Source organism: Oxyura jamaicensis, chromosome 5, assembly GCF_011077185.1.
Source record: "Oxyura jamaicensis isolate SHBP4307 breed ruddy duck chromosome 5, BPBGC_Ojam_1.0, whole genome shotgun sequence".
In the NCBI taxonomy this organism is placed as follows: domain Eukaryota; kingdom Metazoa; phylum Chordata; class Aves; order Anseriformes; family Anatidae; genus Oxyura; species Oxyura jamaicensis.
In genome coordinates, this window is record NC_048897.1 from 21,762,460 (window position 1) to 21,790,229 (window position 27,770).

A 27,770-nucleotide genomic window follows, 5' to 3' on the forward strand; every position below is an offset into this window, starting at 1 on the left:
TTTTGTGTGTGTGTGTGTGTATTTTTACTTTTTTTTTTTTTTAAAAAAAAAACATTTCTTCCAGCAACAGCCACACGACAGGATCCCAGATTCCACTCCCCACCCCTGCCTGCATCTCCTGAGCACCTTCAGCACCACACAAGATATTTCAAGGTCCTTCGGCACCTCAGGGCTGTGAAGTTATTTATACCTTTGCAGCGCTCAGGAACCTCAACTGACTGTAGCCTGGTGCTAACGCAAGCCTGGCAGACCCTTGCCACCCAGACCTTGCCCCAAACCTTTGTGCCCACCAAGAGCAATGCACTGGTGTTGCACGTGCTGTGGTTTGTGACCAGCCAGGATTTTGCCAGAGAGAAGCTGCTCAGGAAAAGCAGAGGAGCCAGGCAATTTTCTTCATACAGCTGCTGCCTAAGGAGTTAATTGAAACGGAAAGCCACTAAATATGGTGCACAGCTCGTGTTTGTGTTGCATCTTTTTTTAGCTGCTATTTAATTGCTTGGTTTCAGCCCACAAGGCACAGCGAGCTGCGCTGCTTGCAAGGGGCACCCCTCCGTGTCGGACAGGGGAACTACACAGGCTCGAGGCCACCAAAAAGGCAGGAGCCTTGCAGTGCTGCACCCTCAGCCCCACCGCCCTGGAAGTCAAAAACCACCTAGAAAAGCCTGACGGGAACATCTCCCTTCTCCTCCTCCCTGGAGCTGGCCCCAGCAGGGTGACACCGTTGAGCCCTGGATACACTGCAATGCAAAGGAACCCAGCACCCATCATCTCGGGACTCTCTTGGTAAGTTCTTTCCATTGCAAACATGATGGGATAAACCTTATGCTTACTCTCCTTTCTAAAAAAATAGCCCTACCCCCTCCTAAAATAACGAGCCATAGAAAGATCTCGGTGAAGATATATATATACATAAATATATAACCAGTGTGTGTATATATATATATATATATACAGACTATATGTAGTCTGTATGTATATGAATATATATAGTGTACATATACACTAAAACAACATTTTTAAAAATTAATTTACCCGCAAGATCCGTTCATCTTTAAAAATAATAAAAACTGCGTCACCTTTTCCCCAGTCCATCACGTACCCTCAAGCGTAATTGTTTGCTTCATTTTATTTTGTGTTTTCTCAGGTCTGTAAGTCAAACTTGCTCCTCTGTGTAAGTTAAATATATATATATTTATTTTAAAAAGAACATGGGTCAAGCATGTTATCTCCCATTTAACAGAATATGGAAGTTAAGTGATAGCAGCGATAGGTGCTGATTTGTAGCAGGCATTTCATCTATTTCTTCTAAAAGATCTCCTCTGACACTTCACTTGGGGACAGATCTTCGGGCTCGTTCCCATGAGGACAGCTGTGTTGTACAACATCTCTAAAGGAAACAGATACAAAAGATTAATCTGTATTTGGGGTTAGGGAGGGAACATGGAGGGTGATTTTATGGAGACAATCTTTGAGATTTTTTTTTCTTTTACGCCATGACCATATGTTAACCCCATTGACTCCATAAGCAGGCTTCCTGCTTTTCACCTGCATTTTGATGAAAAGTCCCTTCATTAACTTTCATACATTTGGTAGGTCAAAATCCTTCTTTAGGACCTCCAGTATGTCCTGCATACTGCTGAAGGCTAAATCAAAAGACTCACCTCCTCTGAGCTGTCTGATTACGTGAACCAAGAAACCAGTGCTTGTGTTACCAAAAATTCTGCCTCAGAGCGTACATTTGTCACGTGCTCAGGTACAGCACTACATGCCACAAACAGCACCACCATGTAACTTCTCCCTCTCCCTCCCTGTAATAAACTTTCAAAGCCAGTTTCTAGTTCAGCTTGATTGGTTTATTTTAGTTTTACACTTTGTCCCTCACATACAGTTATTTAAGAGTCTTGTACTGTTAGATTTCTACAAAAATATCCATTTTTCAAAAGCAGAAAAGAGGGAAAGATATATTTTAATATATAAAAGGAAAAAAGCTAAATCTGACATTTCATTATATTCTTAAAAACATTCCAGTCTATTTACAGATGTGTAAAAAAAACAAAGAAAATCTCCAGGTCTCTTGGTCTAGAGTGAGAATGTGCGCCTTGCAGGGGTTTCCTTCTCCTGATTCTAAAATCTTTTCATTACATGTCACATTCTTGCATTATTGCCTCAAAGACAGCATACGTCATTGTTAAAAGGTTTATTCCAAACCAATGGGAACACGAGGGAAGAGTTAAAAAAATAAAAATAAAAAAGAGGGGGAAGTCATCATTTAAATTTTTAGCAAAATATTAAGCTGCAGCCAAGAGATGGTGGAAAAAGGAGAAGCAGAAGCTGAGAGCATTTCGAACATGCTTTGTTGCCTGGTAGATGCCACCATCTAACCTTCTGGGAACTGCACCAACTGCACCTTTTGCAGCCAAATTTGGCGTCTTAGTTCATTCAGTAATCACCTTCAGGAACCAAAAACTTTTTACTGTCATTTTTTCACAATTCATTTTTACTGCAGTAAAAAGTCCTTACTCCCCCCTGCCAAGCAGTAAAAACATCCAAGCATTTTCCATTACACTGATAATGGACAAAACCTCCGCAATAGTAGAGCAGGCATCTTAGATAACATTTGAACAGCTTTCGTGCTACAGCTTTCTGTCTTACAGAAGTGTGCAAAGCACATGCCTTTTAAAAAGTATTCAGACACTGATTAGCACGATTCTGTAATTAAAATCAGCCACCTGGGAGCATTAAAGAATGAGGTGCAGAAAGAGGAGTCAGTGATTAGGGATTTGAAAGGAATCACAGCACAATTTTGGTTGCTGTTTCACACACGGGGCATAAAAACTCTTGGCAAAGCAAACTGCCATAGGTAAATTTATTTAAAAAAGCAACTTCAGCCTATTAGAAATGCTCAGAACCCGATTACCAGGTAAATAAATTTAAGTCTAATATAATGCTATTGAACTAATATAGTTACTCCAGACTTCCACTGATTTAAAATGAGTTTAAATCCTTTAATAATAAGCAAAATATGCATACATGCATCTTTACATGCTAACTCCCTTTTCTAAGGCATTCAGTGACAAAGGTAAGACCCTGCACGACTCCCAGGCTGACCTATATTCTCTCTTCCAAAGAATTAATATAGGGCTTGTATCAAATATTTAAATAGCAAATATGCAAACAGCAGTAAGTTATACGTAACTGCTTTAAAACACACCAGTTAGAGCGGCAAGGTGAAGACACCTTTTTCACGTAGACTCTGGAGTAACTTCCTGCATGCTTAACTATAGGGGCTTCTCTCCTCTGCAGCATAATTTAAAAAAAATCGTTACAAAGACAAGGCGACACTCAAAGAATATATATCCCTGGTGGACCTAACCTCGACACGGATCCAGAAGTTGCAGCTCACTGAATAGGGCATATGGTTGCACGGCGTGTACAGCAAACACTGCTACCTAACTGTGGAAGAACATCACTCAGCACCTGCACAACCTCAGTGCTGGACAGATGAAACTCCTGCATTAGTGCGTCACCAACGATCAGGAATCTTGAGGGGGAACCCCAGCTGCTGTTGCTGGGACAGTTAAGACGGGATTACACTCCTAAACATAAAGCAAAACGCACCATCTACCTCCCGGTTTCTGAATCGTTTTCATGGCCATGGTTTTTTTTTTGTTGTTGTTTTTTTTTTTTTTTTACCCTTTAGGAGCAGTGAAGAAGCCCCTCAAGCGCAGCGTAACTCCTATTTACAAACTCGATAGGAAAAGATTGTGTATACACTCATTAACAAATCATCTCTCTAGGCTGAAAATTTCATTTGTCAAGAAAACTATGAAAACAAAAACTGTGTACAAAAATATAAATATCTTTACAGTCTGCAGGCACTTCACATCCAACAGTTGAACAGTGAAGAGCATCTACAGGTTATTGAGTAAGCAGTGGCAGAGAAGAATAAAAAATACATCTTGTGATTCAATACTGCCCTATTTCCCTGGTAATGAGCATTTTTGTTGACTTTTTTTTTTTTTGCTATACACATCTTGTGCAAACGCAGTGAGAAACCTCTGAGTACCTTTCCTGAATTTATAAAGAAATGGAAGGTTTGGAAAGATATACACATATTTTCATATATACATTCACATATACACCTTGCTCGTTTAATTTAGGCTACAACAGTCTGAAAGTGTTCTGTATTTTTATGAAACAACACTTTCTATTAACATCCTGTCCACCAAATGCATCTTGAAGAACGACAGGAAGAATGAGGAAGAGAACTGGGAAAGCGCTCAAGCTACTTCAGCAGTGTATTTAAAGATGTAGCAAAAGGGTGCCCACATTTTTTTCTACTCTCTGAGGTTCTCCCTTACAGATGCCCTAACCATCAAAGGAGGGATTATTTGTATAGGGCCATGAGGTGAAAGTGGTGAGGGGCTTTTCTGTATGTTGTTTTCTGTTTACTTGTTCTAAAGTTCACCTACTATCCTAATTGCATTGGGAAATATCATCTCCCCCATTCAGTGAGAGTTCTAGATGTTTATGACAATATTCTGGGCATAAGCTCCTAAAAGGAGTCTCTGCCAGAGAACTATCTAGCACCAAAGAACTTTTAGCTTCAGCCCTCTGCACCATCTCCAGTTTCCCTTCTGCTGCTCTAGGTAACACATTTGAGAGTAATTGCAATCTCATTTCTGCACGTTCATCATATTCTGCAAAACTTTAGAAACAGCACATGTGAAACAATCCCATTTCTGCATAGATAGTTTGCCTGGTACAAAACCAAATGAAACGTGTTTTTTCCCTCAACAACACACAGCTGCCTCTCTACTGGGAAAAAATAAGTATCTGTCAATAGCCTAGGTTTCTCAGTCCTTTTACAAACTATTTCCATGAAGGACCCAATTTTGGAAGGATACCATGTGCCCAGCAATGGTTACAGATAGATCATCTTCCACCTTTTGTGAAGGAGAAGGAGAATACCCAGAATACAACGGTGAGGTAAAAATATGTCAACATGCTTAAAGTTTCATAGCACTTATTTCTCAATTTGGGGCCTGCCCTCAGATGAACAGAGTGCTGATGCCATACAGAAAACAAAGCGTTGCAGACAAGGGAGGTTGCCAAACTCAGACACTGGTTCACACTGGCTCCAGATCTCCATTCCAGTCTGATAAAATATACACACATTTATTTGCCTGCTGAATTTGAAGGTAAGGTCCCAGTATTACTAAGCTTTGTGCCCACAGGTGCTAACGCGGGCATTACTTTGCTATCCTGTCCTTCTTGAACAGTTGCAGATGAAGTTTTTACCCCAGTGGGTGCCAGTTTTGCAACTATAGGTGCCAATAAGGGCATCACTTTAGTACTCTGCCCTTCTGAATCTACTGGCAGACTCGCCACTTTTAAGCCAAGTGGTGCCAGCTTGGGCATGGGCCTCCACAAAGTATCAGCATTACTAGCTTCTGGATTCGTTTTCATGTGCAAAACCGGGGGAGTCACACTGGTGGTCTCTGCAGTTTTGCCGCTCCCACCGCTGGTTACGGACAGACTGGGAAGCGGATCCTTCATTTCAGCACCTATTACTATCTTTAGAACATCTGCTTCGGATGAAGGCTCCCCAGAGTTCTTGTCTCCATCGGTAATATCATCATCTTCCAGGTGCAGCAGGAGAGGACTTAAAGAGCCACCACCCTCTGGAACTTCGGAAAGGTCCTTAAAACCTCCTCCCAAATGGCTAAACTGGAAGGAAGAACCATCTGCAGTGGACAGATCACTGGCTGTTCCCCGGCGAGCTTCTGCATCTCCATGGGAGAAATCTGAGTTTAGAGCGCTGGGCAGCTCCGACATACCTGAAGCATCATCATTCAATTGCTGATTGAGGAAAGCGATCTCATTGAGCAGAGAAGTGAGGGTCTCATCAGTGTCATCACTCTCCTCAATGCTGCTCAGTAACTCACCTGTATCCAGTTCTGCCTCCTCCATTGCAGAAGCTACCTTCCTCAGTTCCATTTCTATCCTCGAATCTTTGAGCTGCAGCTTGCGGAATGGCAATTCTTTCATTTTTAATCTCTCTCCTCCAGGATCGCTGTCTTTCTTCCTAGGTTGGCTTCCTACAAACTCACCAATGCAGAGCTTTTTGCCAAAGGACTCTGGGCGTTCCTTTGTACAGGACACGTTCCGGATCTGTGGAAAACCATCTTTATTTTCCAATAAACCTTTGGCGGTACCTGTGGTACTTCTTCCATCTCCTCCGCTGTCTCCAGGACACTGTTTGGCCTTTTCTTCCGAAAGGATGCTATCACTCTTCCTACTTTCGAGAGGTGCTACTACCAAGGACTTCTCAGAAGCCTGAGTAGTAGCTGCAGCTGTCGTTGTATTAGAATTTTTGTTTCTGTTTGGGTTTAGATTCATACTTCCTTCAGCTGCCAGTGATGTGACATTAACAATCCTTGGCATCATGAATGAATCTTCACTTTCTAAAAAACGAACAAAGCACAATCCATCAGAATCCATGCCAACTACAAGATAATTCCTAATTATATTTAATTTACTCACTTTTCACATCTTCCTCAAATAAGCTGCTATTCACAATTTAAACCACTTGCACAGTTTTGGTCAAGTGAAGCCTTGAAACATTAATAGCTTAATTTTTAACTTAAAAACAAAAAACCCGACCACCACCACACTTGATCAGTCCCTTTCTTCAGCAGGCTGGCATGAATGAAAGCAACTGTAATGCCTACAACTCTTACAGTGATTCACAAAGGAAAACAATGGTAATTTTCTCCGTCACCATTCTCAGTTTACTTCTACACTTCTGTTTTGAAGTAGTTTTTGTGCACAATAGTACAGCGGCATTTCATGGACTACCACGTTATTAACTTTTGCCTCACAGCAGTTTCTCATTTGTAATGCTCAGATTTTTCCCCAGCCCCAAATCTAAAGTTAACTTTCATTTTCCTTGAAAACTCCTAACGCTGAAATGACTACAATGAAGCAGAAAATGAATGGCTTTGTTCTAACACAAAGAGATGAGCAGCAAGCACAACACTGGTAGGAACCACTCCACACCTAGACCCAACACACAGTACTTGGTCTTGAAAAACATCTTTGCTCTCAGAGGCAACCTCCAACTGGCAGCAGGGACAGCACGGTATGGGAAAGGATTGTGCCAGAGAAAGAGCCTGGATCTAACACACAAACATTTTTAACAGCCCCTCTACTATTTTTTACTGCAGCTTTCCCACTGGGATGAATTAGACCATGCACACGTTGCAGGCTACGCTTCCTCTTATTCTGGCTGAGGGCAAGGAGGATTGGTTTTATATACAGTCCCTTAAAGCCCCTCTGATCTGTTCAAAACATCGAATAGTGATTTTCTTTGAAAACCCAAACAATGACACCTATCATTACTTCCTAATGAAAAAAACAGTTTAACCTCAGTTTTGCAAGGGCAACCTTCCCTACGTAAAAGCAAAAAGATCCACAAGAAACATGAAGAGCCTACCTGAATGGGGCTCTGTAGCTGACACTACTGTTGAGGGCACTGGGTTTCCAGCAACAGTTGACAGTGTAATAGGAATGGTAGAGTTGGTAAGGATTCCCTTAACTTGGACAGGAACTGTTGATCCTGGCAGCTGAATCATCACCGAAGCAATACCTTATCCAAAAAAAGGGGGTGGGGTGGAAACAAGATCCTTTCAGACACTCAGTCAAGCTTGGAAATAAAAGCCTTACAATTCTATGCAAGACTTTACACTGCAATACCACCTGAAAGTGGTAAAAAATAGAAATACACAGTGGTTAGATAATTAAGTGATCTTCCCTATGTTCTTCGTCCTGCCTCAACTTTCTGTGGAGTTCCCACCTCCCTAGTTTGGGAATAGTAAAAATTGAGCGGATTTTACATACCTGTTGATAAACTGGCCATCTGACTTAGTAATTTCAAGTTTCTTTTATCAATGAGGTTCTACCTCACTAGGTTTCAAAAAATGAAAAAATTAAAGAAAAACTAAGGAACAAGTTACTTTGTAAACTGTAAACATTAGTGAACAGCCTGGTATTTTCATTAGCATGTTTTCAATGATCATACCTGGCTGCGCTGTCACGGTGGTGTTGGTAGCTCGAGGCTTTAACTCGGCCTGCAAGAGTGTGGAGGGAACAGCTGCTACCTGCCCTGGTACCAGTGGGCTCTTCAGCGTAAGCACCTGCCCCTGTGGAGTCATCACTAGGCTCGCAGCAGTCAGTGTAAGAGAGGAGGAGGTGTCCTCTGTAAAAAAACAAACATATAGATCAACGATTTATTTTGGTATAGCACCCTTGATGGCAAACAACATCCCACAATCCAGCGTAAAGCGCAGGTGTGCAAGGAGCTCCAACTGGAACATTTGCAAGCCCCACATAGGAAAGCTGCTACGGAAGCTACACCAGCTTCAGGAACCTGATCTATGCAGCTAGAACCAAACTGTACTGCCTTTTCATGCATCATAATACAATCTTAACCCTTCAGAGTGGCATCCTGATCAAATATCACAGCAGTCTTGGTGAAATTACAAGGAGCCTTTGTTCAGTCAAAAGAATGGAAAGAAGTTCTCACACCACATCCAAATTCTCATGCCAAAATTCCCCTGGACTGGAAAAAAACAAGGCTTGGGAAACCAAAACAAGCAGTTGTTTGTAAGAGCTGAAGACCACTTCAAGATCTATGATTACCAAAACAAAGAAACATCACCAGATTGATACGGAGTACTATAGTGGTAATAATATGAAAGGTTGGATTTCTGCAAATCTTTTGTGCCTTCCTAGGTGAGAAAGTCTCCATAAACATCAATTACTTTTCTGTAAATTCCCAGCGCCAAAAAATTTTCAAGTGTCTGACAATTCTGTCATTTAATTTAAAAGCAAGTCTTCTTCCACCTCTATAGCTAGCTAAATCTATTCCAGCAACTCCAGTATTCTCAGGGTTGAGCTTCTGGCTTTGAGCCAGCAGTAAAGAACCACCAATTCCTACAGGATTGCAGTGAAACTCCATGAGGCTGAAGAACAACTAAATAGCAACTTATTTTTCATCATTCTGAAAGTCACGTTCATCTGAAGACCTCAGTGGTGCTAGCCTTGTATGTACTGAAAGCAAATGTTTTCCATGCCTCTTGGATAGACACTTTCTGGTCCTATACTTAATTCTGCTTCAAGAAGTAAGCTGCTTGCAGAAGCAGTCTGTTTTGCCCTTCCATGCGATGCTTCTGCAATGTCTGTCTCCCGTTTACGTGAAAGGTACATCATTTTTAGCCCACCTGTGGCATGGCTTCCTTTTCTGGCAAGTATCAATGGCTTGCCTCTTCTATTTGTCATAGCCACTTTGCCCAGGTCTCTGGATGGAAGAGAAGATCCTTCTTGCTGTGTGGTAGCAGTTGAGGTTACAACAGATTCTGCTGGCTGAACTTGTTTCTTCTTTTTTTGTGCTTCTATGGCTTTTTGTTTGGCATACATATATTCTAGCTTCTTTAGGACAACCTCTTCTGTCTTCCCTACAGAAAAATTATCATAGGATCATAGAATATCCTGAGCTGGAAGGGACCCACAAGGATCATCGTACTGGCATTAATCAGTATTAATCTACCTTCAAAGCTAAAGAGCTGATGACAGAACTGAAAATCTCTCACATTGACACCATCCAACTACTTGACAGTAGACAGCCCCCTCCAGTAAATAGCATACTTTAAAAAATCATAATAATTATGTATTTATTCCAAGACATTTTTTCCCTTCAGAAACATCCATGCATTGAATAACTTTACTGCAACTTTGATAAGCAAAAATCAGCTTAGAAGAGCACTAGTTTTTATTGAACTAGTTGCAGTTCACCATGTGAAAATATCCACAGCTGTGGAGGAAAATCTCTCATCTTTCCTAATGCTAAGTATTATTACCAGACAAAATGTTACTTTCATGTTGCATGAAATTTGAGCCCTGTTACTCCAATTACTTTTCAAGGAAAACTTGCATACAGTTTACCATTATTAACGTCACCATCTTTGTATCAAAACAAGATTTTACAAATTGTATGTTTCCTGTAGATGCTCACAATTTGTCATGACTGAAGTTGAAATAGCCACACTGACTTGTTTCCTACTTAGAGTTTGGGCTCTAAGATGACAGCCTATCTTTAAGTTTACCTTTAACTAACCTCCCAGAAAGACAAAATATATGTCACATAGGTCTTAAAATCCCTCCATGACCAGAAGCTCAGAATTTATCGCAATTCTGTTTTATGGACAGAGCTGCCTCCTGCATCTCGACACTACTGGCCCTATTTTTCAGAAGAACAACACACACAGTTATTTGCAAATTTCATCATAGACTCAGAGATTTTGAAATTCATCAAGAACGTAACTGTACATACTTCTGAAGCACTGAGTAGAAAAGCTGCTTAAGGAAGTGACCAATGACGTAAGGATTTTTTTTTTCCCCAGTAACACATAGTCAATACACAGGAACCCAAGCCTGTGGCTTGCAGCACAGAGATCATTCTACGCTTCCTTTAGACTGAAAGGAAAATAAAAGCATTTCTTATCAGCATGAGTGTATCGCTGAGTCAGAGCCTGGCAGGTCTTCATCTGGCGTCAAGAGTCTAAATTTTAAGTGAACATTAATGACTCATCCAGACCCACAGAAAATTACTCTTTCACCCTTGAAAGCCTTTTTCTTTCATTATTCTAGGTAGTTTGTATCCAAAAAACAGTCTCACCTGAAAGTGTGGATACTTTCCGAATCAAAGAATCCTGTTTACGTGCCAGTAAGTTCTTCTGTCCAGTAAGTTTATCTGCCTGATCGGTCAATCCCTGAATTTCATCAAATGCCTAAAAAAATGTCAGAGAAATAATTATAAACCAACAACACTCAAAATAATAAAATATTTTTATTTCCAAGAAACCTTTACGAAATTTATTTTCATTATCATGAGAAAGTAAGTCTCAGAGAAAGGATGTGAAAAATAGACCATGTAAAGACAGCTTTCCATAAACACGCTGAAAAGTGATAAACATCTTGGTCATCCTTCCTCCAAAGTTCTGCCATTTTAAAGAAAAAAAGAACTTTTATCCCACAATTTTAAGGTACAGATGATAAGCATAATTATACATCTACAACTTATGTTTTGTTTCTTGTCATTTGCATCTTTACAATTAAGTATTTTATATATATCAGTATAATACTTAATGAAATGTTATCTTCTCCTGCTTTAAACAAGTAAGATGTCTTCTGCATACTTCAAAATTGCCTAGATTTACACTGTAAAAAACTGGGGAATTAAGACATAAAATTCCATCGATAAATTCACAAAGGATACAAGGAGAGGGCTAATCTGAACACATGCATCTGTGACGCCAAGATTAAGCTTTTGAGAATACAGACTGTTTCATGTGTTGTTTTATTCTACAGTCCTGCAAAGGTGCCTGAAGTTCTCTACTGAATATCACACTCACTCACAGACTTCAGAACAGCTTTGACGACTGCAGGCTGCACAGCATCACAGAAGGTGAAAGGGAGACAACAGGCTCTTCCCTGTGACAACAACTTGAAGAGCCTCTAACCCCTGCTGAAGGAGAGAAGCTGACTGTGCCCACCCCGTGTTGAGGTAACTGCTGGAGAGACGGCAGGACGGAAGCTGGTGACTTCTGACTGGGGGCACAAATCCAGGATACTGTGGAGCAACTGCCAAAGCTGGTCCAGCCCTCTGACTAATCAGTAACTGGCTTCAGAACTGGTGCTAACAAAAGGGTTTTGGCTTCTATGACCATGGAACCCTGTTTGCGGATCAGAAGCTGCTTGGGATAGACAGGATCCACCTCACTAAGGAGAACAGACACATTTTTGCCAGCAGAATGGCTGACCTAGTAAGGAGGGATTTAATCTGGAAATGATGGGGTAAACAGCAAGTAACCAGCAGCCCTGTGAGTGATGGACAGGGCTGCTGAACAAAGGACATGGGGTGATGTGATGGGGAGGGATCACAAAATGGGGTTTAAGTGGTGTCTACACCTCCAGCATTCACATGTAGGTAAGGAAGTTCTACAACGGCACCGTTACGGAGAAATTCCCCAGCCCCCTTTCTAGGACCTCAACATGCAGCAGTGCCTCTCTTAAGGGTCTGTACACTACGGGGTAACTTCCTTCTCCAAGTGATAGAGGAGCCAACAAAGGGGTGTGCTGTGCTGGACCTCATTCTCCCCAACAAGGAGCTTGTTGGGAACGTGAAGGTCAAATGCAGCCTTGGCTGCAGTGACCATGAGATGGTGGTGTTCAGGATCCTGATCACAGGAGGAAAGTGAAAAGCAAGTTCACAACCCTGGACTTCACGAGAGCAGACTCTGGCCTCTTCAAAGATCTGCTTGGAAGAGTCCCATAGGATAAGGCCCAGTAGGGTAGAGGGCCCAGAAAAGCTGGTAAATATTCAGGGATCACCCCCTCCAAGCTCAAGAGCAGCCTAACAAAGAGGAAGTTGGGCAAAAATGCCAGGAAGCCTGCATGGATGAACTAGGAGCTCCTAGACTAACTCAGAATACTTACTTGCTTGAGAATGTAGCATTTGGAGACCTTGGGAAGATTGTGCAACCCCAGAGCTCTCTTCAACTTGTCAAAGAGATCTCTCATTTCATTACGTCGCCGGCGTTCATTTGCTGTGTGTGTCTGGCGGTAATGAGCAAAGGCTTCTTCCTCTGTCTTCTGCTTTCTGCTCCAGATTTGAGGATTCTGCTGGAGAAGCAACCATATTAACCAGTTTAAAGAACAAAGGTAATCTAGCAGCACACAATATTCAAACACGTGCTTGATTTGCAATGTTTCAACAGACACCTGAAGATTTCATGTCGTGCTATTCAGCTATGGTCTTCATGAAAGCTTGGTGTCAGAAGCACAAGCAAGAAGCATGAAATGCTGACCAACAAGAAATGACCAAAATCATCACATCAACCCTAAAAGAAAAGATCATGAGCAGCCCTTTCTATTCATGAGCTTTCAGTTTTTGCAATGCAAGGCTACTTAGTTAAGCCACAGTATTACAGCAAAATCACACATTTGAGCCCAATGTTTTTGTTTTGTCAAAAAAGTCTACTAATAAGTGAAATGGCTTCATCAAATACAGGACACATTTTTTCCCTGGAGTTAAAACTGCTTTCATTTCTATTTTGTTTCATGGGTACATACAGATAGGGACCAACAGACATTGCAGATACAAAAGACGCCGTGGATATTGATCGCTACAGACATCTACCAAGAAACAGAAATCTTGACAGACTCTGATGTCAAGTTTCTTTGTTTAAATGTCCAGAAAGGTTGACAGGTAATAATTATAAATCTCTACAGGTTAGAAGATTTGTTATTTCGTAATTATTCTTACGGGTTTTGTATTATTATGGTATGTATTTATTTCATGACAAAGTATTACTTTAAAGGTCTTGATGTGTTTTTGACATCATTTTGGGTCTGCTCCAAACCCCAATGAATCAGTAGAAAGACTCCACAGGTCCAGTGGTAACACTTGTGAGCCCACTGGACTCAGGAGGAATCTGAAGGCTGACTCTTGCCACCCACTTTGCCCTCCCAGGCAGAATGAGCTCATTATTGGCTGTAAGTGCATCAGCTCTTCCGTTGGGTGTTAGATTCCTTTTAAGGAAGGGCCTCATACCATAATCTCAAGTGTAGAGAGTACAAGGAGAGAGCAAGGAAGGCAGAGCATCCTGTAACCCATCTTTATCTCAGCCAAAAACATATGTACCAGCCCACTCCAATATACAAGGTGTACAACAGGTTCACACCCCACCCTCCCAGCAGGTAGCTCTGTACCTGATTTCAACTACATCACTGTTAGTTACCATGGACAGTTAGTGAAACAGGCTTCAAAGCGACCCGAAAATACAGCATAAGCTTCAGAAGGACTGCAAGGAGTTTGGGTTTGAAAGGCTTCTGCATTGTCTTTAACTTGTCTAAGAACATGCCATTTAAACTACTGTTTTGAGAAATCCTTTGCCCAGCGCTGCAGTCTACATAAACCTACACACTGGCTTCTTAGGCACATGAAAGCATTTCTCACTTGTTCATTATTTTATGTATGCTGTAGAAGTTATTTATACCAAGAACACAACACTTAAGAAAATGTAATAGCAAATAAGAGGTAGATGTTCCTCCTGTACATAAAGTTGAATACAAAACCCACCGGTGCCAGTGGCAGTCTTTTTTTTTTTTTTTTTTTTTAAAATGAGATTTGGACTGAGCCCCTTCCCCCACCTATACATATTTCTTTCTTGCATTTAATAATAAATACACAGAAGATAAATAAATTGCATTAGAGTCGCACTTGAGATGAAAGTTTATCTTTAAAATGGAGATGTGATACCAAAAGGAAAGAGGAGAGCATATACCTTCATAGGATTTTCTGATATTTTTTCATCCGAAGAATTAGGAGCATGGTATCTGGAAGAAAGGTAAAAAGATTTTCCCAACACTACTCATCTCATGCACTCTATCCTCATTAAGTATATTCCAGCCTAGTATTGCTCATTTTTATCCCTTAAAATTAACTTTTCTTTGTAACTACATGAAAGCAGGATACTGTTGAGCTTTCTCAAGGAAGCAAACTCTAGCTTCAATGCCATCATCCTGGAAAAAAAAATAATCAGCTGTTCTGAAAGCTATAAAATTATCCCACAATGCAAGCAACAAACTATTTCACTATGCGTCAAACAGTAAATTCAGCCTCTGACTGTTAATTGTAGAAAGCATCTCTCTTTGATTTTGGATAGTGTATTAGCTTTTTATCATTTTAGCACTTTTAGCTAATTAAAAAAAAAAAGACAACAAAACAAACCAACATAGATTCAGTACAGATGACAGAGCAATCCCTCCCCCACCAAGAACAACCTACCAAAATCCTCACGTTTATTACTATCCTAAAACATAAAAACAGCTTCCTTGTATTAATTCTCAGCAGCTTGAAGAAAACAACAATACACATTTGAAAGAATTATTTTCACAAAACATGTAATTTTCTCTTCTCACTGAAGGATCTTGACAACTTATAAAGAACAACAAAGTAGCTCCCTAAGGATAAAAGCTGAGCTGTATTTTCAGAGAAAAAAAATGAAACATCTGGGTGGGAGGTATATAAAAGCACCAACCAGATTTATTTATGTTTTTTAAGCTTCTACCAAAAAAAGCTCTTCAGACATCAATAACTAAGGACACAACATTCCCCATTTTTTGATACAACTGAGAAAGAGCTATGACCATCTTTACATACGTTAAGTAAACAATGTTTTTACTTTGCATTCTCTCATTATAAATGCAAGTGTAGCAGCAGCAGCAACAGCAACAACAACAACAAAAAAAAACAGAACCAAAAAGAGCCAAGCTATCCAACCATGGCAAACTATATACAAATAAGAAAAGGTTTTCTTCGCTGCGGCAGTGGTCCCAAAGTCAAAGCTTTCATTTTACAGGATCAGGGATTAAGCCAATGACCACTCCTACCTAGAAATAACAAAACTACCAGCAAGAATAAACAAAACAGAAGCTTGCAAAAATCATATTTAAAGCAAATGTGACCCTGCTCACATTCAGTTTGCAGGAAGGGAGGCAATTCACTCAAATATTTTACATTATAAGACACATATCCTTATGAACAAATTAATTAAAGGGGGAAAAAAAAGCTAAAACCTCAAATCTATTCTTAGTTCTGGCAGCCCCATCCTCGCAGACACTGGAAAGCACCAGTGCTCAGGAAAACCTGATGCAATCCGTGCTTTATCTTACCATTACATTAAACCTGTTGTTAACGGGTTCATTCAATGTCAGCTCATCAATAAAATACAGAACTGTGGTGCTCTCCAAGGATGCTTACTTCTCTTTGGAAGGTCGGATATTAGCAGCTGTGGCCTTCAGACGGGCAATGTTAATCTTCTCTGAAAGCTCCTCCACGGTCTCAATGTCCACCTGCTCGTCATCCTCACTGTATTCACACGCATCCTGGAACAGTTTTTGTTTTGTTTTTTAAAATAAGTATCTACTTAGCAATAGAGCTCAGGCCAAAACAGTTCAGTCTCAAAAGAGATTACATTATAACATTAAGAACCATTACAGAAACAACCTCTCCAGCTATACTGGCCAATAAACAGTGCTAAAGCAGGTGGTTATTTGAACTGTCACCTCTAGGAATTCCTCCCACTAGCAACTGTGCAAGGTGAATTTCAGTAAGGGCAAAATCTGCCACTGAGGCTTTTACTATTGGTCTGATAAAAAGCTTTCACGGGGCAGAGCTTTCCTGCCTACGTTTTCAAATAAGATTTAACTCCCTTTACAACATCCTACACTGGCTAGCTAACATTATCATGTCATGAGTTGAAATGGCACCTTGGCAATGGTCTCTCACACCCAAGACAGCACCAGACAGGACATCCCAGAACCAGGCTTCTTTGGGTCAGACAGAAAACTGCTTACTTGATAGTCTGCAATTTTGGTTCTTTCCAAAAAGCTGACCTGTAATTATTTCAAATATTTAAGCCACTTTGGAAAGTACTTTTTCTCTATGCTCTCCTGACACAGAAACCTTACTAATCCTCTGTGGAGACAGAGAACCACTGCAGTGATATGAGTTAAATATCAACTTTGTGGCCATGTACAGTACCAGATTATCCTCCCCCCCAAACAAATCAAGCCTTATCCAAGCTATGTTTTTAATTAGTTTTTATTAAAGTTTTTAATATTGTAATGTCTATGCTGCCTCACAGATTACAAATGCAGAACTCCTTCTCCTTCCAAAGTAAGAAAATGTAATTATACCTCCATTCTGTACTCCATTTCACCCAATTCCCTCAACTACCCAATCTCGTCCTCCTCCTATTCTTCTCTTCTGCCTTTCCTTCCTTCTCTTTGTCTTTTCTTTCATTCTTTTGGGGGAGCTGCAATCTTCTTCTCTGAACTGAATACTTACCTGAAATTGATGCAAACAGTTAATTAAAAAAAACAACACTAGAGTGCAGAACATGAAAAAAAGGCAATATGCAATACTGTACCAGCAGAAGGCCTCTAGTAAATGCTTTTTGTGGTACTGATTATCTGCAACTCATTAGTGATACTGCACAGTAACACTGCTGTTCTAAGAAACTCTTATTAGAAAGGAAAAAGCGTTGCACTTACTCAGCTGGCCACAGATTAGGCTAGATACAGCACTGTAACAAAAACAATAAAAGACAAGAACGACCTAAATTATCATACAAGCATAACTAACATGATATTAATGATGCTTCCTTCCAATTATCAGTCATGAGATTTATACCTGTGAAATCTGCAGGTATGTTAACTGAAAGGGACTCAGTTTATCACCAGAAGCAACTCTTTGCTGGTTATTTCCTTTTTGACAGGGGAACAGGATCCCTAGTATCCCAGTATGTGATATGGCAAAGAACAACAAGAAAACTGCCTCCTTAGTTATTGACACCACATTAGAGTGACCACTACTGTCAGTAACGCTGCCAGAGAAAATTATATATGTTTTTCAAAAAAACAACCATAAAACAAACTAAAAAAAAAAACAAACTAAAAAAAAGAAAAACTAAAAAAAAAAAAAAAACTTGTATAACACACCATTTCCATGGCTGTGTGGTAAGAGGCCACAGAAAACAGCATCAGTTTGAAAAATTAAGTAAGTTTGTCCTCCTTTACTGAAGGCTATGCTGGGGATGTAGCCTTTAGTAAAGTATATAGTGTGTGTATATATGAAGAGTACATATATAATGATATCTAGATATATGCACACATTACTACCTGTAGAATCTTCTAGTCTTTTAAACTGAACGAAGCCACATAACATCCCCTGCCATAAAATCACTCTCAAATATTCCCAAATCTTCCATCACCTTCTTTTGATGATGTCATGAGGAGTTGCACAAAGTGTTGGCAGTGTAAAGCCTATGGAGGAGGAGTTATAAACTTCTAAACTACTCACTTCTGGAGAAGCTGACACCTCCTCCTGTACTGAAGAAGTATCAAGATATTACTGCTGAAAGAAAGAAAGGTGATGCTCAGTTTAGCAGCTGTAGCTGTTCCAGATCCGAACAGAAAAGCATTGTTGCTTTTACACGTTGCTGTGCACACTCCCCAGTCACCAATCTCTATGCTTGTAAAACATCTTACCTTTTGAACCAGAGAAGAGCCAGGAGAGTGAAGGTAGGTGAGAAATTACTAGCCTTAGAGAACCACCTCACACATTCTTTCAAAAATCTCCTTTCCAAAGCACTGACTAAATTTAAAGACACCGTTTGTCTCTGCCTATGAAAGCACCTTTGGTACCTGGTGGGTTCAGTACTCAGAAAGAAGTTCTTTTATTATTACTACTGGGGTTTCTTGCAACTTTTTTCACCGAGCAGCTACGCATCTGTACGATGCTGTGACAGTTCCTCCTATAAAGGGAGCAGCATGGAGGTAAACCAAATTCTCATCTGAATTTGGAAACATGGTACTGGCATTGGCAGAAGCTTAAGGAATTACTGTTTCTCTCTACGCATAAAAGCCCATAAAATCCTTACTTGTTCAGGTTTTAAGTATCCACCCAAAAAGCGAGACTTGTTAGTACTGGGACCAAGCGGAGCACAGAGAAAGAGAACCGTCTTTACCAAGGGAGCAGTACACCACTTTGAACTTGAGAGGCCAGTCAGGAGCTGCACATTACCACTGCTGCCCAAGACACCATATGCCTAGGACGTAGGGAGGCCCAACCAAACACTGCTTGCAGTTGAGATCCAGAACTCATCCGTGGAAATTGTGACCAAGGTTAAAAGTCCATTGCATTTCAGCATAGGTATTTCAACAACTTACAAACACTGTCAGCGAACGGAAGGCAGCTTAGTTTCATGTCTGTTGAGTGGGCCTATGTGCTTCCAGAAACCTTAAGTTCTTCTATACAAAAATCTCACTAGAAGAGTATCATTTATCCACACAGCCAGCAATTCCTCAGTAACTCCTCATCCTTCAATATCCAGTTTCAGTGAACAAGAACCACCATTTTTTTTCTTCAAAACAAGTAATTTCGTTCTTAAGGCAGATGCATCCAGTTTGCCTTTAAGTCATTTCCGTAGCAAGCCCGAACTACATATCCAGCTACCCCACTGAAGAGCCAAGTGACTCACTTGTACAAGTCACAGAAAGAAGAACATGAACTTGAAACTGAAATTAAGATCTGCTAACTGGGAATAGAGGAGGGAAGGGCAAGCAAAGAAAAAACAAACAACACGTTGGAAGATACTGAAATTACACCATCTCCTCAGAAGTAGAGCTTCAGTGGAGCTCCAACAGGAGACATGAACACGCAGCATAGCTGCTTCTGCAGCTTTTATTTTTATCCTCCCCAGGGTCTGATGAGAGAAGGAAAAGCTCACTGTCATAAAGCTAGAGGAAAGAACTGTCTGGACAAAAATTACACAAACAAAAATGCTATTTAAATTACAGGACTACTGACCTACATGACATTACGTTGAAAACATTACAAGTGTGAGAGGTTTAACTTCATTTTAACAGGCCAAATTTTACAACACAGTTTTATCTCATGATGCATATAGCACTTCTTATTTGTTCTTGCTCTCCTTGATATCCTCTCTAGCCTTCCCATTTTATAGAGTATCACTGCTGTGATTCGACATGCAAGAGATGCAAACATTTTCCATTAAGAGGGAAGGACTCCTCTGTCTAACGTACATCTAGGCATCATTTCACTGCAGGGAAGGGGATATCGCGGGGGAACTTCCAAAGATGCTAGGATCCAGAGTGAGAAGAAACAGGAAATTAACTTCTGCTAGAAACACCATCCTGGTAAAGCTTTTGAGCACTGACAGGTTACGCTGGAGTAATCAAACATTTGATAAGTCATTGTCCAGCTAGAGCTGTTCTGGAATAGCTGGAACTTTCTACAAGTTACCATATTAAAAAAAAAAAAAAAAAAAAAAGGTACTTGAAGCCTGCGCACGGTATATTTTTCATGGAAGACAGGTGAAAAGAATGAGGTTAAAAAGTTAAGGCAAAAAGTCACTGCCCACCAAGAACTTCACATCTTGAAGTTTACAAATCCTCCATATGGACAGATGTAAAACAAGAAACGCTTAATTTCCCTTCTGACTTTAACAACAAAAGGAAAATGCTTCAGGATGGTGAATCTTTCCCCTTTACCTTCACCTTTTTCTGACTTCCTGGTAACACGAGAAGTATCACAACTGCATAGAACCCCTGAAGTACATTTCTTAAATTAGGCCATGAGACCTGCTAATACCTACACAAGTCCTACCAATCCTTCATAGGCCACCCCCTATCCATCGCTTAGCATGACTTCTTGTCACGTTTCAACTGAAGTGCTTGTGGAAGCCCCACCCTTCTGATGCCAGTCCTTCCACAGTCTGCAGTTTGCAGAATCACAGAATGGGTTGGGTTGGAAGGGACCTTAAAGACCACCCATTTCCAACCCCCCTGCCATGGGTAGGGACAGCTGGTCACTCAAAGCCCCATTCAACCTGGCCTTGAATGCCTCCAGGGATGGGACAACTACAACCTGTCTGGGCAACCTGTTCCTGTGCCTCGCCATCCTCGTAGTAAGGAATTTCTTTCTAATACCTACTTTAAATCTACCCTCTCTAAGTTTAAAACTGTACCTCCAATCTTGACCTCTCTTTTAAGTTCTTCTGCTTTGGTGAGCAACAAGCCCAGCAATGCATCTCTTCCGGTTGGGCTTTCTATCACCTATACTAGGAAGCTATCCTCAACACACTCCAGTAATTACAAGACTTCTAAATGCCTTTGAGCTTATAAAATACCCTAAGGAATAAGGACACAAAAGGAACAATCCTGCACTAACATGAAAACCCAAAGTCGCTACAGAAATGTCAGCATTTTTTCCCTCTCTGCACTTCAGTGCCTGTTTCTGAGCACTCTCTTCCTTTTATCTGTTTGTTCCTGGCAGCCTACATCCCTAATGCTCGTTTCCGAAGAGCAAACTGCCTGATGGCAGAGGGACTTCAGTGACAGAGATGAGAAAGAAGGAGGGCAGGTAACAACAGATGTGTATCCAGATTACCCTGAGAGATGCCTCATTTCTGGATTTGCCCTGCTCTCTGCAGTGTCTGCAGATCTCACATGTGGTCTGTATCAAAAGCTCAGAACACGTTAGAGGTTGTTAAAACTTACATCACCCACAAATACGTCACTTGAACCTTATTAAACTTACAGTGTTATAAATATCCATAATGGCTCATCATAATTTTAACTTTCAGCTCAGAAAAAGAAGGATTGAAAACCACAAAGTTTCAACAACACTGAAAGCAAGCAACTTGCCAGACGCAGCAGCTATGTTTAGACTAGCAAATTAAAGAAGGCTATAGGACTCTATTATCTGTAGCATTAAACTACAAAAGAAACCTCTGACGTGGTTTTGGCTCATGCCACGAGGTACTCATGTGAACTATTCAGTTTTTGACAGCCCAAGCCAAGCCGCCATTCCCAACAGGCACTTTGTGTGCAATTCTCATGCCTTGAAGAACAAGAGTTTAACATTACATCCCAGACCATCCACTTGAACTTGTTCTGATATCGATTAGTTTGCTTACACAGATATACTAAAAAGATTTTATTCATATCACTAAACCCCAGAGGATCTAGGCTTTTCTTGATGCAGTTCAGAGGAGGAAGTGCAAAAGGGCAAAGATGCCATTTTAAGGACCTTCTCTTTTTGATGAATGGAGGAGAAGTATACAGGAGTCTCTTAAGTACACCAAGGTAGCAACCAAGTAAGAAGTTGATGCAAAGAGCATCAACATGCGAAAAACAGGAAGTCACCACTGCAGGGAAAACCACGTGGAGTAAAGTACTTAAAATAAAAGAAACCAACAAAAAAAAAGCCAAACACACAGTAACTACTACTAGGTCAGTAGCAATTATCCTGACTCACTGGAGATTTTTTTGGCTGGTTGGTTGATTTTTTCAATGGCTATTTCCTGAATAACTAAGACCAGTCCAGATTCCAAACTAGCGAAAGAGCTGTCACTAGTATTTTCACCAAATAAGAGTGTTAGTGGCCATGCATTCACACTTCGCTTCTGTGTTGGTACCAGCTTAATGAAACAGAAAAACTTTGCTAACAATCTGTTTGTATGGACTGACTTCACCCAGCCTGACAGACAATACCGGTGCTGCCTGTCTGGTAAGCACTATGCTGATAGAAGAGTAAAAAAAAAATGGTCTAAGCAAAGCATACTCTTACTGTTGCTTCAGGCACTACCTGAAGTTCTGTGATAACCTGAGGGTTCTTTACTATTCAGAAGGCCTGCTCAACAACCTGCTTCTCTGGGGAGTTTCTAGGAAATTCCATAAGCGTTTTCTCCCTTTCCCGCAGTGCCTCCCCAGTAAGACTTTTTATGCAAAATAAGCTCTTATTTAATACAACTTGGAAAGAAGGGATAAGAAGCCAGAGCCAAAGAACAAGCACTTGCAACAACACAACTACCCAGAGCTTCCCAACAGGTCACGAGGAAATGTCAGGAGGTTCACTGCAATAATGAGAATGCTCTTAGATACGTAACCTCTTGTCAGAGGAGTATTTCAACCATTTTTTTCTGAATGGCCTGAAGGTCTCCTGTTGAAGACCCTCAAGTTGATCTCCACTTTGGATAATAGTATTCTAGTGTACTTCTCCCTTGAAAGAGAAAGACCCTGGCATCTCTCCCCCAAGGGAGCACTGAAGTAGTTTGAAAAGCTGTCTTCTCATTATCAAGGACTGCACTTAGGCATCTGTAGTCCTTTGTAGTGGACTGCTCCTCTGAATACAATACAGGGTCCTTGCAACCATTAGAATCAGGGTAAATGCTGCCTAACTATTGTCAGCAATTCATTGTTAAGGGACTGCCTCCTCTAATTACTGTAACTTTTTGTTGAGGGAGATGGTTGTTCAGATCTGTAAAGTGATCCTTAGAAATCTTCTCTACGCTTGCCAATCATCAAGTCATATTCATCACAAAGCCTGAGAGTAATTCGTAGAGCTGAACAGCTCCAACTCTTCTGATGTCCTTCAGCCAGAGTGATCTTAGAAGCAGTGCCACAGACAAATGAAAAAGGCTCAAAAATAATCCTCTCTCATATTCTGTTCCTACTTTAGTTAAGTGTTTTCAGGCCACTAATAACAACTGCCAGGCTGTACATGCTAACAGTCTGCATCCCAATCCTATTCATATTCCACACAAACTTCTATTTCTCCGTGATCATATACATTTAGTATGCTAATTCCTCCATTAATTTTGACCAGAAAAGCTCATTACTCCTTGGCTCCAACCATAATTCCCTAATTGTAAGGGCTATCATTACTTAAGGGAGTGAAAGGAAACAGTAAGGATCACCTCAAGGTTCCAAGGAAAAGAAAAGAGAACCTGCTTCGTTCCCCAGCTGACTCATCAGACAAACCTCTCGACCAAAAAATTAAAGAGCTGCTCACTAGCAATGCACCTGCACCCCAAGCTATTCCAAGCAAGCAAATCACTGGGTGCTCTGCTAGCCATAGCACACTGGAGCGTTTCTGGCAGTTGGTATCTCAAGGACATAACATGAAGAGAGCAAAGATAGATACCAACACATCCACCATTTCTTCCTCTTATATGCAATGGATCGTAATAGCAATGGGCCACCCTCCTCACGAAGTAAGAAACAACCAGCAGCCCTTAGGAGCACAGGAAGGAGAGCAGTCAAGCAAGAAGTACTTTCCTCATTGCTGATTACTGAAGAGATCTTTGTACTGAAGATCTTCAGTAAAGAACTGTTTACCTAAAATCCTCTCAAACTGAGGGCTTCCCAACTGCTTCAAGCCTTTTTAAGAAAAACGTGATCTTACCAACAAGCTCCTTATTTTCAAGTCATCTCCCAGTGAAAAAGACTAGAGATTTACATATTTAGACTTAAGACTGAATTCTCTATTAGGCATTTGACATGCTAACTCAACCTCCAGGCAGCATACACTAACGAACCAAGAATTCACCCAAATTCCAGACCGGTTTTGAAGTCCTCTTCAAAATCTTGTTCCTCAGCTTGCCACTCCAGAAACAAAGGTAGCTTAGTCAAGTTTCTGTGAACTTATACTGAAGACAGGGTTTACCAAACTGTATTAATCATTTCTAAAACCTGCAAAGCAAATTACTTGCAAAACAAATGCTCCTTAGAAGCTCTGATAATTAATCATCCTTTTGCAGGATAGAAGAAAAGTCTTTAAAACATCAATCCTGATAACAGGCTACTCTGTGACCAAGACCTATCATTATCTTCTGCTGGCAAACCCACAGATTCTTAAGACTACCCTGTCCAAAAAGTTCATCGGGCATCTGGCACATACTGTGTATCTGTAAACAAGACAGAAACAGCTCAGTTTTGTAACTTGCAAGAGCTTCCAAAAAATCACAGCTGCTTTAATTTTACTCACCGTCATGCAGCTGCAATGTTATCATCTTGCCTGAAATTAATGAGCTGGAGTATCAACTCTTAGTCAATTTTTCTAAGTTAAGCACAATGTATTTTCTAAAAGCCGTGGCTGCTGTCTGAACTGAGTTAATCTGGATATCGTTAGAAGAGGAAGAAGTCAAATTGGGTTTCCAGCTAGGAGAGAGGAATTAATAGAAAAGGGCTAAAGGAATTCGCTATTTTCAAAATTCTGAAGACACTAACATGATCTCTCCTATTTTAATTCATTTGCTCTTCGTCTCCAATTTTACCCTTCTCATTCCACTTCTATCTCATCCCAAGAAAATATGTTTATGTCCATTTGCATCACTTAGAAAATCACACCTTCACACTGTTTTAGTAACAATGCAATGCTTCTTAAGCCACATACTGATATATCAGAAATACATGAAGTAGTTACATGTAAGATTGTTTTCTTTTAACTTCTGGGTGAAATTTGATGGAAATTCTACGAGCATTAAAATCTAAAGACATCTTACCTATATTACCCTTTATTTTGTGACTTCTGCAGCCGTTTTCTACTGAAGATGGAAAAACAGCTTTCAACACTACATAAATTTATTGCTAAACTTCAAGAGTTTAAGGAGCAATTTAAACATTCCTTCCAAAAGCAAATGATAACTATTAAGGGCTAAAAAAATTAGAAAGAAGGAAAGAGCTCAAAATAGCAGAACTACTAGACTGGCTACTACATTTTAGAATCATGTCATATTAGGAGGAACCAAGTTGCTTGAGTCAATACAGTAGGAAGACAATATGAACAGTTCTTTAGCAGCTTTTTCAATGTAACTCATGTCATCTGAGAAAGAGTTTCTAAAAGGCCACTAAAATGCTACCTATAAAAATATGCAAGTAAGAAGAAACAAGAAACATTTTTGCTTGGAACCTGTATCAAGATTTTTTTTAAAGAAACCAAAGCCCAAAACACAAACATCATACTTCTCTTTTAAATCCATGGGTTTAGGCATGTTAGTTGGACAATTTAAAAAAATTATCCCTTCATGAACAGTTAAATACTTACCACTTTTTCAACATCTATTTCCTCTTCACTTGGGAAATCAGAAGCACCATCCAGAATCTCATCAGCAGAATCATCAGTTTTTTCATCCTCGTCATCATCTTCGTATTCTTCCTCTTCCATATAATCAGCAGGTGTATCAACAGGGGGCATACCACCCTTTTTGTGACGCTTGGGTTCCCGTGCCCTCTGTTCTGCTGTCAGGAAGTCACCTTTATCTGATCTGTCAGCTTTGTTGTCTGCCTCACTTTTGTTTTCTAAAGCAGGTGCAATGCTGGATATTTTGCTCCAAGAACTGTTGGCATGTATTACAACATCTTTAACCATGTTTATTTCTTCCTGAGAATCAACAGCACCTTGTTCTTTGTTGTTACTATTTTCCTGCGTGGCTGTATTTGTTTTGCCTTCCTCAGTATTTACTGCTTTTATTTCTCTTGAAGTATTACCCTGCTCTTTTGCAGAACTCATTTCAGACTTGCTTCCTTTTTTTTCTCCTAAGCTTTCTGCTTCCATTGAGCCCTTGTACTGCTTTCTTTCTATTTCTGGCTGTACAGCATCAGCCTGGCATTCTTGTTTATTGTGAGGCAGTTCAGTCCCTCTCTGTTCCTTCTTGTTCTCCAGCTGTGTACCTTGCTCTTGTTGACTCTGGGACTGCCCAGAACTTGACTTGTTGCTCTCCTTCTTCTGTGCCTGTGCATCTCCTTCCTGCACTTTAACTGGTTTCTCTTCCTGTTCAGTAGGCATTTGTTCCTTACCATGGTTCTTCAACTGTGCAGTCTCCTGATTACTGAGACCCTGTGGATGTGCACTACCCGGAGGACCAGCTACAGACCGATCTGACGATCCACAAATGGTTCCAGAGTTAGTTGAAGTAGTCTCCACTACAGTTTCAGAATGGACAGAATCATCTTTCTCATCACTGACTACTTCATTTTCCTCATCATTTGGCTTTTCACTGATGTATGAATGGTCAGATGATATGACATCTGTGGAAACATCATGCTGAAGAGACGACTCATCAAAAGAACTCTCAAGTGCCTTTGAATCCTTTTCCACTCTCTCTAACGCAGTGGAATTTTTACCAGGTGTGACTGTGCCAGACACTGGCTCTTCAACATTATTTGGCTGGCTTACTGACGGTTCATTTTCTTCTTGTTTGCTATCTGACACTGTGACCTCAGACTCTGTAACTTCAGCTTCCTCTGAGCGCAAAGCCTTCCCTGTCTCCTTCTGCTGAGCAGCGCCTGAGTCATCTTTCTGGCTTGTCTTCTTGGAATCCTTCTTCATCTGAAGAGATGCAAAATGGTGAAGAATGGAGTTTGGCACGGTCTTCTGTCCTGGGAGCTGAAGTAAAGCAAAGCTACCAGATTGTAAAGGTATGAGATTAGCTGTTGAAGCTGGCAGAACACCTGAGCTGCACGTTATTTTTGATTCCGAGGCTGTTTGATTTGTCACACTGCTAGCAGCAGGAGGAGAGATCCTCAGAGTCAGAGTGCCTGCTTGTGACACAAAACTTGTTACTGAAGGAAGAACAGAGGATGCTTGAGTGACTAGATTAGACGTAGGGGATAACTTGGGTCCTGCAGCTTGTGAAGCTGGATTTGTGGCTGGAGAAGTGGAAGACACAGAGGAAGGAGGAGATAGAGGAGATTCAGGCGGCTTAGCAGGTGCAGGCAACCGAATTCCTACAACAGATCCTGTGAAGAAAAGAAAGTATCAACGTATACTTCCCCACTATAGTTTTTTCTTTTAGGTTTAGCGTTTGATGCTGTACCAGAAGTAGCCAGCCTTCTCAAGGATGACAATGTAATGAGGTATTTTAACAATTTCTCAGCGAAAGAGGTGGTACTGAATAAAGAAAAATACACTGTTGAATTTTTATACAGAACGCCCCAATAAAATACATGAGGTGGCTACTTTATAATTAACAGACTCTTAAGTTTTACTATTAAGTAAATTATTAAACTATTAAGCTAAAACTTACTATTAAGTTTAGCCTTTTTTTTTTTTTTAATGAAAAAAGCACTGCATTTAGTTGAGGTTCCCTTCATTTCATTCTTTCCTATTTCCTGGAAAAAAGGGAAACTAGATTTTTTTTTAAGTAAACAAAGAGAATACTGCTTAATTATGTTTTTTCACTCCCAGAAAAAGACTTCTACAGAGAAAAACTATGACAAGATTATGTGATCACGCCACTATCTTTTTTCACCTTACTGAATTCCTTGGTGCATTT

General features: G+C 40.4%; 1 protein-coding gene across 8 annotated transcripts in view; it reads right to left on the reverse strand.

The window, feature by feature from the left end:
* Positions 1 to 1,172: 1,172 nt before the first annotated feature.
* The window catches only part of MGA (MAX dimerization protein MGA), a 62,684-nt gene continuing 36,086 nt past the window's right edge, over positions 1,173 to 27,770 (reverse strand). For 2 of the 8 annotated variants that reach the window (XM_035328614.1, XM_035328622.1), the window contains 9 exons: positions 25,541 to 27,234; positions 15,887 to 16,017; positions 14,409 to 14,460; positions 12,559 to 12,744; positions 10,739 to 10,850; positions 9,285 to 9,518; positions 8,084 to 8,260; positions 7,499 to 7,651; positions 4,010 to 6,467 (listed from right to left, as the gene is read on the reverse strand). In XM_035328614.1, coding sequence (XP_035184505.1) covers positions 5,179 to 6,467; positions 7,499 to 7,651; positions 8,084 to 8,260; positions 9,285 to 9,518; positions 10,739 to 10,850; positions 12,559 to 12,744; positions 14,409 to 14,460; positions 15,887 to 16,017; positions 25,541 to 27,234 — 4,028 coding nt within the window. In that variant the 3' untranslated portion in view covers positions 4,010 to 5,178. Of the gene's footprint in view, positions 1,388 to 4,009; positions 6,468 to 7,498; positions 7,652 to 8,083; positions 8,261 to 9,284; positions 9,519 to 10,738; positions 10,851 to 12,558; positions 12,745 to 14,408; positions 14,461 to 15,886; positions 16,018 to 25,540; positions 27,235 to 27,770 lie in introns of those variants that run through there. The other 6 variants (XM_035328623.1, XM_035328620.1, XM_035328616.1 and 3 more) reach the window with 6 other exon arrangements.